This window comes from Lepisma saccharinum, chromosome 2 (genome assembly GCF_977018435.1).
Source record: "Lepisma saccharinum chromosome 2, izLepSacc3.1, whole genome shotgun sequence".
NCBI lineage: Eukaryota > Metazoa > Arthropoda > Insecta > Zygentoma > Lepismatidae > Lepisma > Lepisma saccharinum.
In genome coordinates this window covers 13,508,193-13,520,395 of record NC_139230.1, presented here as the reverse complement: position 1 = coordinate 13,520,395, position 12,203 = coordinate 13,508,193, and the positions used below count along the sequence as shown (strand labels likewise).

The 12,203-nt window shown below is 37.5% G+C and overlaps 1 protein-coding gene across 2 annotated transcripts in view; it reads left to right on the top strand.

Annotated features, from left to right (window-relative positions):
• Zir (dedicator of cytokinesis) overlaps positions 1 to 12,203 on the top strand; it is a 157,044-nt gene that overhangs the window by 96,697 nt on the left and 48,144 nt on the right. For both annotated transcript variants that reach the window (XM_083117051.1, XM_083117050.1), the window contains 4 exons: positions 3,935 to 4,191; positions 5,794 to 5,975; positions 7,142 to 7,284; positions 7,914 to 8,090. In XM_083117051.1, the coding sequence (XP_082973177.1) occupies positions 3,935 to 4,191; positions 5,794 to 5,975; positions 7,142 to 7,284; positions 7,914 to 8,090 (759 nt within the window). The remainder of the gene's footprint in view (positions 1 to 3,934; positions 4,192 to 5,793; positions 5,976 to 7,141; positions 7,285 to 7,913; positions 8,091 to 12,203) is intronic.

Genomic DNA, 12,203 nt, shown 5'->3' with positions numbered 1-12,203 from the left:
ATTTTTAAGTTTTACTGTGTTGTACCATGATGAATAAAGATTTCCACATAAATTGTCATTGAGGTTATTTGTGTTTTTGATCATTTGTACCCCTTCCTTAACATCCTGTTCTATTTTTCCTTTCGCCTGTGCAAGGGAGGAAATGCAATCCTGTGGAAGTTGGTGGTTGGTTTCTATAATACGTTTGGATAAACCAGAAGAACTTTCTTTCCTGCGTATGTATCCTATGTGGTCTGCGAATCGATCTTTGATGGGTCTTTTGCATTGTGGTATGTATTTTCGATTGCATTTGATGCTGTATATGTCAGAGTTTGTTAAGGGATCTTTGTCCTAAGTTTTGAAGCCTGCTAGGTTTTGTCCTATGGATTTGCTGGGTTCGTATGCTATTCTGTAATTCCGTTTTACCAGTTTGGTGGATAGGCCTGGTACAAATGGTATTCCTAGCCATAGTCGGGGATCCTCTTCTTAGTTTGTGGGATGGTGGTTTCTGGCTTTTTCTGTTGTTTTTTTTTTCCTTTTCTTTCACTTTTTGCAGGTTCTGGTATATTGTACTGGGACTATAGCTGTTGAGGGAGGTCTTTTGTCTTAGAATATCCAATTCTTCTTGTAGCACTTGGTTGTTGGAACTTAAGTGCAAGGCTCTTCTGATGAAGTTGTTCCAGATGTTGTATTTTTGGCCTGGTGGGTGGTTGAAATGTTTATGTATGAATCGGGATCCTGCCGTGGGTTGCGAAATGATTGCTTTCTCTGAATATGGTGATGTTGAAGAAATTTAAGGTACCATTCTTTTCTTTCTCTGTGGTAACTTGAATGGAGTCACATACCCAGTTCCAGCTGTTGACGTATTCTTCGAACTTTTCTTCATCTTGATATATAATGAGGAAGTCTTCTACATATCGGTGTGAAATGATGTGTGGGAAGGGTTGTTTTGACCTGATTTCATTTTTGTAGTCTTCAAGAACTAAATTTGCTAGGATTTCCTGGAAGCCCTGAAAATGAATTCTTCACTTTTGAAAAGAAAATTTTCCACCAAGCAGAAGGGTTAGGCATGGGAAACCCACTTTCTCCGTAGCTAGCAAATTTAGTTCTTGAAGCCTACGAAAATGAAATCAGGTCAAAACAACCCTTCCCACACATCATTTTACACTGATATGTAGATGACTTCCTCATTATATATCAAGATGAAGAAAGGAAAGAAAAAAATAGGCAAAAGGAAAATAGAAGGGGATGTTAAGGAAGGGGTACAAATGATCAAAAACACAAATAACCTCAATGTCAATTTATGTGAAAATCTTTTGTTCATCATGGTATGACACAGTAAAACTTAGAAATCCATCTCCCCCAGCCAACAATCCAAACAAACAAGGACTTACCAAGACTGCAACGACATTTGCCAGCAGACACATCAAGTAACGCCAGCGGAACTACAACCACGTCCAATCCATCTTCCCTCAACCAGCCCTGAAGATTACTCCGTGAAGGAGTTGAAAGCTCTTAAGAACTCCGAAGTGTTTTTCATCGTGCTGTTTGTGTGTTATTGTAGTGTTTTAAACAAACATCTTATCACCTTCGATAGTCACATTTAAGATGCCCTTTTCAACAAGGAACATCTCGTTGCGATCTTCTTTCATCTGGAAAAGGCCTATGATAATTGTTGGCAATTTGTAATACTTCCTCAGCTCTATGATTGGGGCCTCCATGCCAACATTTAACTGATCGTCACTTTCGTGTTCGTGTGGGAAATACCTTCTCGGAGAGCTACGTAGAAGAGAATGGAGTCCCCCCAGGGCTGTGTTCTAAGCATGATGCTGTTTGCCATTGCTGTGAACTGTGTTATGTCTATGATCCGTTCTCCCATGACAGCTTTACTATATGTCGACAATCTTGCTGTTTTCTGTTGAGCACAAAATTTGCACTCTGCCACTTGACAACTCCAACTGACGTTGAATCATCTTAATGAGTGGTCTCGACATGCTGGTCTTTGTTTTTCACCTCTGAAGATAAAGTGCGTTAACTTTTGCCGGCAGAGAAATTTCCATCTGGATCCTGATTTCTATCTGGGGCATACCCGTTTGACTTTCGTCAATGAAGTATGATTCCTGGGACTGGTTTTTGACAGTAAACTGACTTTGAAATCTCACATTCTCCAACTGAAATATTCTTGTTTACGAGCTCTCAATTTACTCCATGTACTATCCCACCATATGTGGGGTGCTGACGGCACAGTACTGTTCTGTTTGTACCAATCTCTCATGGAGGGGTGCTATGCGCAGGGGAACACTTTACCTTTTTTACCAATCTCTCATCTGCTCTAAGTTAGATTATGGCTGCATTGTGTATTCATCGGCCAGATAATCGGTCCTACGACGCTTGGACATGGTTCATCGTTGAGTTCTTAGACTGGCTACAGGAGCCTTTCATACAAGTCCAATTCCTAGCCTCTATGTCTAGTCTTTTGAACCCCCTTTGGCATTACGGAGAAAGCAGTTGCTTACCTCCTATTACCTGTGCTCATATACGATGCCATACCACCCTACCTTTCCTGCCATCACTGGGGTGGAGCGCATGGCATGCTACCTTGCGAGACCGCACACCACTCGACATTTTGGCATACGTGGTCCTGAGCTAGTCAATGAACTTAAGGTCGACATACCAGATTTATGTTTTTTATTTATCTGTGTCTCTCCACCTTGGACTCTTGTCCCTCCTTGTGCTCTTTGTAAGACTAATACTTCCGATTTGGTGTATAAGCAGCACTTTTTATTAACCTTTTTGACAAGTATACCAATTTTAATCTGTTTTACACAGATGGCAATGAGCCACATAGTTTTAGTCTGCCTGTTTAATGCAGCATCTTCACCGCTGAATTATATGGCATTTTAAAGGCTCTTGATTTTATATCTCAATCTTCCTATTTCGTGGCTTTGATTCTCACAGATTCGCAGAGCATCCTTATGAGTTGCCTGGACAGTAAACATCCTCTGATCTGTACTATCCTCCATAAATACCACTGCTTATGCCTAAATCACTGTGATATTGATTTTGCATGGGTCTCAGGTCACAGTATTTGTGGAAACACCCTTGCAGACACAGCTGTGAAAGGTCATATACTTGCCATCATGCAACCTGTAAGAGCCCTGCATACAGATGTACAGGGCATTTTTGGGCTTCTGCTTTTCCAGCAAATGCAGTCCTCTGGCGATTTGGAGACCAGCAACAAACTTCATGTCATCAAGCTGACCATACAGACGTGTAGTCCTCCTCGCGACCCTCCCATTATGAGAAGGTCGCACTCACGCATATGCAGATTGGCCACTGCCTTTTTACTCTTTCCCACCTACTTCTTAACACTGATCCACCATTGTGTTTGTTGTGCGGTGTCAATTTAAGTATCAAACACATACTGCTGAAATGTGTTGATTTTATAGCCCTGAGGCATAGACTTCAGCTCCCCAATGACTTGTCCTCCCTGTTGGGATACAATTCCAAAGGTATTGGAGCAGGTTTTTGAATTTTTACCCCTGACAGGAATCTGGCACCACATTTAAATACCTTCTCATATGCCATGCTCTTTTAATGTGTTTGTGTTTGTTTCATGCAGGTCCCTATATAGTTTTGCACTTTTATCTCTCTGGGACATTTACCACCCTGGTTTTAACTTTTGGCATGGGTTTTTAGCTAAGAGGATTTCTTCTCTTATCTTGAGACAGGTGCAAATAGCCTCAAGTTCTGAGACTCTCATTCCAAATTTTACTAAACAAACAAACAAACACCAAGAATGTATGTTGTATATTGGATTGAGTAACTCTGAAAACTTGCAAAACTAATGTTATGTCATGAGTGTTTAGCTAAGTTTAATACTAAATTTCTAAATAAGATGACATGCATATGTACAGAATTTTCTGCATAATAAAAAGCTTGTATTGCATTTCAGCTTGACTTTATGAGGATTGTTTGCAGCCATGAACACTTTGTTGCCTTAAATCTTCCATTCGGTACCCCTTTTACTCCAAGTTCAGCTCCTGCTTCTCCAAGTCCATCGATTGCATCATCAACAAGTCAGTCATCATTCATTTCTACCCTTGTTGGAGGTGACAAATTAAATTTTGCTGAATTGTCACATGATTTCCGCCAGCAGCATTTTCTTATTGGTCTTGTGTTGAGTGACTTATCAGCAGTGCTTGAAATACAGTAAGTATTGTTTTGTTAAAATTTTATAACAAATTTATCTAGAATAAAAATGAACTATATAGGGACCTGCATGAAACAAACACAACTTTTACAAATAAAATTTTCCATGAAATTTACTGATCTGATGGCCAGTATTGCAATCTTAGATTCTTTAAAAACATTAAATCAAAGTTCCACTCGAATTATATCTTGCATATTTCATTATCAGAAGTCCCATACATCATCATATTTCTAGTTTTTTTTCCAGCATCATGATATCACAAGAAAGGTAAAAAAATCGGTGTTGGTGTTGTTTGATGTGGAAATTTTGTGTGAGTAAGATTAAGATACTAACATCTTTGCATGATATTTACTTGCATAATACCATTGCAGTAAGCCAACCTCTTTGGTGGAGTCGTTAACATGGTCCACTACAACACCAGGGGTCCGGGGTTCGAATCCCAGCATGGTTGTTCTTTGTGAGTTTCCCCTCATCAATTTCATCATATCATCACTCATCCTCATCTTCACAATTAGACAAAAGTGGCAGAAAAGTGAAGTAAGCCAAATCATCGGGAATTCCTTGAATTCTGGGAATTATGCGTGACTTCTATGTGAATTTTTCTCTGTAGACATGGAAAATTGCAACTTTTATTAACCCAAATCCCATTAATGCCCTGAGGCAAGTTTTTCACAGTTTAGATTTTATTTTTATTGAGGAAGGAAAAGAAAAGAAAGCTGTGTGGAAGAAAAAACAGCAGAATTCTCTCAATCTGTTTGCTTTGTTAGCGTCCTTTCCAGATCAATCTATCTCACAGACAGAAGATTATTGCAAGATATCTTGAGGTTGATTAGGCAAATTTGAGTTTGAAATTCGTACACACTTTTCATAGATTAATATATCCCATAGCATATGCGACTTGTGTTTGTAAATATGTTTCGAGTCAGAGTATGTGAAATAGCAAATGTAAACTCTGCACCTTAAATTAAAATTTCATTTTATTGAAATGAATTAGAATTTTGGGATAAATTGGATTCTCACAGACCCTTTATATTGCCAATATATTTGTGTGCATGTGTGTGTGGGTGGTGAGAGGTGGTAATACGTAAGGTTGAAATAGGGAAAACATCTGCTTGTACCTTTGAATTTTTGGAAAGCTCGCCTTGAAAACTGGGATAATACTTGAATTTAATCATGGTCCTAGAGTTCCCACTCTGTTAATGTAATTGTTATATTGAATATGATTCATGCATAAATTGTTACACTTAGTCCAATGTTTTGAGTTCTAGTAGAGCCAATATTTTCTACTCATAATTTCCATTCACTCAGTATAATTTTCAGTGATATGCTCAAGCTAGTTCCAAATATATGGTATACATAGGATGGATGCCATCAGTAGATTTAGTTGTAAGTTCTGTGAATGTCTGCAAAAGAGCTGGACCCATATTGATACATCAGTATGGGTATGGTATGGGTATCTGTCAAAGTGATAATCCTCAGCCCTAATTGTAAGTGCATATATCTGTTCTTTTGAAACCTATAACAGATTAATCATTTATCAGAATATTCCATAAAGCAATTGTGCAGTATCACTCATTTTTTTTTGTTCTTCCTTGTGACAGGAACCCAGGACTACATAGTAAAGCTGTTAATACAATTCGAAATTTAATGACATGCCATGACTGTGATCCACGATACACTGAACCAGAATGTAAAGCACGTGTTGCAGCTCTCTATCTGCCTTTCATTGGAATCATAATCGATGCTTTGCCCCAGCTCTATGGATTTCATTCAGATTATAGAGGTAATTTTTATTATGTTTTTTTCTGTTCTCAGTGTTCCAAATCACCTGTAGTAACTTTCGTTGCAGTGCAGAAAACTTCTTTGGCCTTTGTACTGATAGATATTCTAATCAAACAACTTTAAATTGTATCTTAAATTTCTTTTTTCTTCACTTGTACTGCTAATATTTTGAAACTGCTAATTTCCGTAATGTGGTTGCTATTACACATCTAAGGTTTGAATCACAGATGTTTCCTCTCTCATCTTTTGCAACCAGTTATATTCATGAAATAAAATCAATACGTTAATAGTATTAATAAATTTAACTACTTATGAGAGTTAGTATGGAGTCTTATTAGGACAATGTTTCGGAGGTCAAACTGCCTCCATCAGGTCGTGGATGTTTCTAGGCACAGAGCATAGTGCCTCGTAAAAGAAGTGTTGAATGAGGATTTGGTTAAGGGTTGAGGTTAAAAACACTTACAAAAACTCTGCCATATTCCAACTTAAGAAACTCAGCATGCTAAAAATTTCATTAAAACAATCCAAACTTATATTAAAATCACTAAAAAAGATCCTATCGGAGGTCATCAAATCATTGGAAGAAGAACGAGAATTCACTTTAGATTGGAGACGTAAGAGATAAGGGATGATTTATAGGAGGGGTGGTACCTTTCACCTACCGGTTGAGGTGGGAGCTGCTCATTAGTGTATAGTGTAGGCCTCACAACCAGCCTGGGCTCATAACAGCCACATGGGATAAGCACAGGTTATACATACAAATCAACAGATTGTCTGAACCTAATTTCCTATGAAATAATTGAAGTGTAGGCCTACAGGATAGACTGATATTCTCAGATTAATGTACAGAAAACTATTTTGTTTCATGCAAATTTATAACTATTTCATCTTCTATTATGGGAATAGAGTGGAATTTCAGTGTTGTCAATGCCAGAAACGTGCCAAGCAACAACACAACGAATTCCAATGAGGATGGTGGCAGTGGCTACCGAAATTAATAGAAAATAATGTAAAACAGCTTCGCTGAAAACGTGAGTACCTTAATTAACTAGTTAGTTTTGTAAATTGTGGAAGACAAGCTCAATGTTGTTTTTTTTTTTTTTGCAAATTGTTGTATTTTATGTGTAAATCATATTTGATAAACTATTTATTGTTTGTTAATTTCAGGTCGTATGCTACTTGCTGCGACACAAGAGGAGATGGATCAACAGGCTGGGATTAACCAATCCCTAGCTATGGCAATTGCAGGAACTTCAATGTTTGCCTCTAAAAGTACAGGCGCCTCTGACCTTTATGATTCATTGCAACCGGTTAGTTTCCATTATCCTGTTGAAATTAAGTTGGAAACTTCATAATTTGAAAACTGCATGCAAATCAATTTAAAGAAATAAATTTCACTTGCATATTTTGTGTACTTTAGAGCAAAATTCGAGATAGGGTTAGATTTTTATTGTTGAATATGATATTTACTAACTTAATTGTTAATGTTTGCAGTAGGTGTTGAATACTATCTCCCGTTAATTTCTGATAGTATTCTTATTTCAGATTTCAGTGGTCTTATGATTCTTGTGAAGAACATTGTTAATATTATTTAATTGTAGTAACAGTTTAAGTAAATAACAAAATATATATGTTAGCACCAGGCAGTAGGTGATAGTTTTCTCCTGTTTTAAAATCCAGTTGCTGAAATTTTTTGTTGCTCCAAAGGTCACGTTTATGGGTGTGTGTCTGTAGGTCAGACGTTGAGAGATTGCTTCAGAAATTCTGTTATAAGGGATTAATTATTCTTTCAGTCCAGACATGTAGATTCAATAGTCACAGACTAAGTCACTCATGTGAAGTATTTATGATTAATCTGACAACTGATTTATTATTTCAGTTGCTCTGCCATGGTAGTGATTCTTATATATTAACACACTTCATTCCCTTTAATTTACAGAATCGCAAATGTGCTTTAAGCAGTGAAACAACAAAAAATTTGTTGATTTGTTTCCTGTGGGTCATAAAAAATGTGGATAAGAACATCTTGAAGCAGTGGTGGATGGAACTACCTATAGCAAGGCTTCAACAATTGTTGGAAGTGCTAAATATCTGCATATCCTGTTTTGAGTACAAGGTAAACAGTTTCACATTAAACAAAATGTAACATTATAGTAGATAGTACAGAAAATTATACCTCACTTTCACAATTAAAGAGAAAGAAGAGAGATGGTAAATAACCAAATACAAATTTTAGGCATATACTTTGGGTGACTGAAAATCCTGTAAGATTGCACTTACGTACATTTTGATTTTCTTCATGCGTTTGCTACACTTGTGCACAAACATGCACAGAAACATCATACGTTCAAATTGAAGGAAACATATGGGGGTCAAAATCTCATTTGGAATTAATCTTCTTGAGAAAAAAGAAAAAGAATAGTCATTTATATCATATTTTGCTCCATTTTCCTGCCAATAATGGCATTCAAACCATGTGAAGTAGTGTGTCCTACATGAACTGTGACTTCAAGATGAGGTTTGAAAATAATAAGAGATGTTAAATCAATCAATATATCACTGCTAGACTCAATACTGTCTCAATAACTTTATTTGGGCCTCCCCGATGGTGCAGTTGTAGCATCATTGCCTTGTAATCAAGGGGTCCCAGGTTCAATACCTGGTGGAGGCACATAGTTGTTCGGATTCCACTTTAAACTGTAGGTTCAGTCCCGATTAGCCTTACTGTGCATAAAGTGGACTTAAAACATCAAATGAATCAATCAATCAATAACTTTATGTGTAAAGTGAATTTTTAAACATTGTACAGTTATGGACACTTCTGGGTTATAATGACCCCATTGACTTTCAATGTGCTAGTTTTAATGTAGTAGTGTATATGACTGTACTTATTTTTAAATAAACGTTTACTCATAGATTTCACATTATTTACATGCTGTGTAAAATAGTCAATTTACTCCCTTTTCTACTATTTTTGAATTAAGACAAAAATACATCCAGGTAGGAAGAGTGTGAAAATTAATTCAATTGTGTCAGAACTCTAAGAGTGACAAATGAGACCTACAGTTCTGTGGTATTCCTACTTGACTACTAATTAGTTTGGTAGGTTGGTGCTAATATCAAATGAAAACTTGTGAATCCACGTTGCTTGGTTTGATTTACTTTGAACCTATTCATTTCAAAGACTCACTACCTACCTTTTTTGAGGTGTGTTTTGCAACGAGCCTCCATTTTGTTTTCGGCTGTCCTCTCGAAGTCTAGGGGTTCCTAACAGCTGACCTTATCCAAAACCACCAACTCACTTTACATTCCTAGTACCTAGAATGCACCTACAACCTGGCCCTCCTCCATGGTGCAGTTGCTCAATGACACCTTACGAAGATATCTTTGATGTACAATTTATTTACACTCCTCCCCTTCTCCATACATACAACATTTCATTACAGCTCCGGTACAAATATGCTCCAGGTTGCCTGTTGCTCTATTACAGAAAAAGGCACTTTTCAGAACTTCGCTCTACAAGCGCACTATTTACCATAGCGCTAACCCATCCCTGCAGTTTATCATGCAGGAGTCGCTACATGTAGCACTCATGAGTAAACTAACCACTCAACACTCTCCAACCATATGCTGGAATTGACTTCAACTTGACATCATCTCAACCTCACAGAACCTCTGTCTCTCTCTCTGTATCTCTCCCAAATGAGTCGGAACTGGGTATTTATTACGGATGGCCAAATCGGAGGAAATCTGGATTTCGGAGGGCATTTGTGATCAGTGTTGTTGCAGTAGTATTGTACGTACAACAGTTCTTTGTTTCGGCAAACAAGCCCACATTGCTCGATGGCTCCTTATCTGTCGTAGCAGTTGCACAAGAGTGATATTTTGATAGATTGGACAAGTTCGTGCTTCAGTTTAATGCACAAGCACTTTCTGACGTTGAAAGAATATAATCATTTGCATCTGCTTCCTGAGATTACATGCTTCGGAGCTCAAACAGTGAAATCGTATACAACACAAAATGTCATATATATTTCTTTCTGCTTTCGACCAAACTTTTCTTGCTCTCATGCATGGCTAGCGCGGGGAAGAAGGTGTGAAGGGGTTTTTCAGTACCCCTTAATTTTCTTCCGCATCTGCCATGTTACGTTATGTATGACTTACTAAAACTTTTTCGTCACATTGGAGTAACACCACTGTTATTGTAGACAACAGATATTGATTAATCTAAAAGTGTACCTGCATTTGCTTTCCTCTATTAGGGGGAGGGGGAGTCTGCAATTATTAGTAACTGTTGTCTTTCTTCCACCATTACTATTTTTTTGTTAATTTTTTACCTTTTTTAAGACACAGTATGAGGTCATTGGTCTGCATAAACAAGCTTTGTTAGTTTCAAATTACAAAACATGCGCTTGTAGTGGTCAAAACAAACAAAACTGAAACAAGTCACTAGTAGTCTTCAGTTTGATTGGCATATTTTCATAAAAGCCTCTTAAATGTTGATTGGTATTTGATGTAATGGTTAAAGAATGCATGTTTTCTTTATTTTCAACATCACACCCCAAAAATGTCATTCGATGCCCCCTCAGCTCACCTACATGATTAATACTGGCACCACCGCTGCTCTCGTATCAAACGTACAAAAAAATATTCAGATTACATCTGAATGTTGCGGAACTGATCTCGTGTACCAACTTTTTGTTAACCTGTACCAATTATTTTATGGTCAAAAATGAAAACATGAAGTAGTGCAATCATTTCATAAAAGTAGGGAAATATACTATATTAATAAGTGCAGTCTGTTTCTTTCATACACGGTGCCAGAAAATTTTGACTGGCTGGGCAGGAGCCAAATACTGATAAATTAGGGTTGACAGATATAAAGTTTGAGTTTCACACACAGATATTCCCTTGCCCTCTCCCGAATTCCTTTGTATTTCTTTCACCTTTTCTCATTGTTATTGCACATCTTATTTTACCCTTCCACTATTTTTCTCTGCTTGTATTACCCCCCCCCCCCCCTTCTCTGTGTTCTAAAAGACACATCTGCTTGCACGGGTAATCCGTTCACCATATCTTCTGATTAAAATTCTCTCTATCCCCTCCAGTCTAGAAGAAAATAGCGAAAGAAACCAATGTCGTCACCTGTTGTAAAGCCTCTTGGCTATCATTCCTGTCTTTCGGTCACACTTTAAACTGTAGGTCCAGTCCTGATTAGCCTTACTGTGCATAAAGTGGACTTAAAACACCAACTCAATCAATCTATCTTTCCTGTGTGAATCTTGATATGGCCTTCCTACTTCTCTTATTTATGTGTCCCTTCCCTGATGCCCTTCAATTGCTCAGTATGTACTTTGCTTTGTAGAGTCATGGACACTTCTGAGTTGTAACGATTCCATTGAAAGTTAATGGAATTCCTATAACCCAGAAGTGTCTGTGACTGTACAGGGAATACTTTATATTATCCCTTTAAATTAAGAAGAAATTCATCATAACCCATACTTTATTAGTTGAATGACATATTACATTAATTGATTTGATTTATTTGTTGTATTTAACTTCATTCTTCTTCCACTTTTGGATAATCGTGAAGATGAGGATGAATTGTGATAAGATGAAGCAGACGAAGGGACAATCAAAAACACACATGGGCATATCACGAAACCTCAAAAAAGCTCCACGTAGGATTGTACTGGCTGTGAGTACAGACACCATAGTCTGGTTAGTCTGATAAATGCAGTCCAGGGTGTACTACGTGGAAGACAGTCTGACATTGAGTTGGTACATTAGAGTATCTTGTTAAATTCATGAGACAATTATTGAAAATATGGATCAAAATCAGTTTTCCCTCCAAAATTCGCTTTACCTCTGTAATCCGTTATCCTTCCAGAACCTGTTTTGCCTCCGAAATCCGGATTTTTTTGGCCATCCTTAGTATTTATACGTGCAAGAAAACTGGTCCACTCCCACCCACTGGGGTGCAGGCCCTTTTGTTACTTTTTAAACCAGAAAGCTGTTGGTAATAAACTAACATTTTAATTTGTGGCTACCGAGCAAAAGGCAACCTTGGCAAGAGCATTTACAAACATATAAAATGTTCCACATAAATTTTCCCATTTCACAGCTGTGTGCATTAAAACCACACAACAGGTGTTTTGGTTTCATGTTGTATTGCAGGGATCCTTTCTTTATGATTGTCTGGTTGGAGTTCAATGCGATACATAACAGA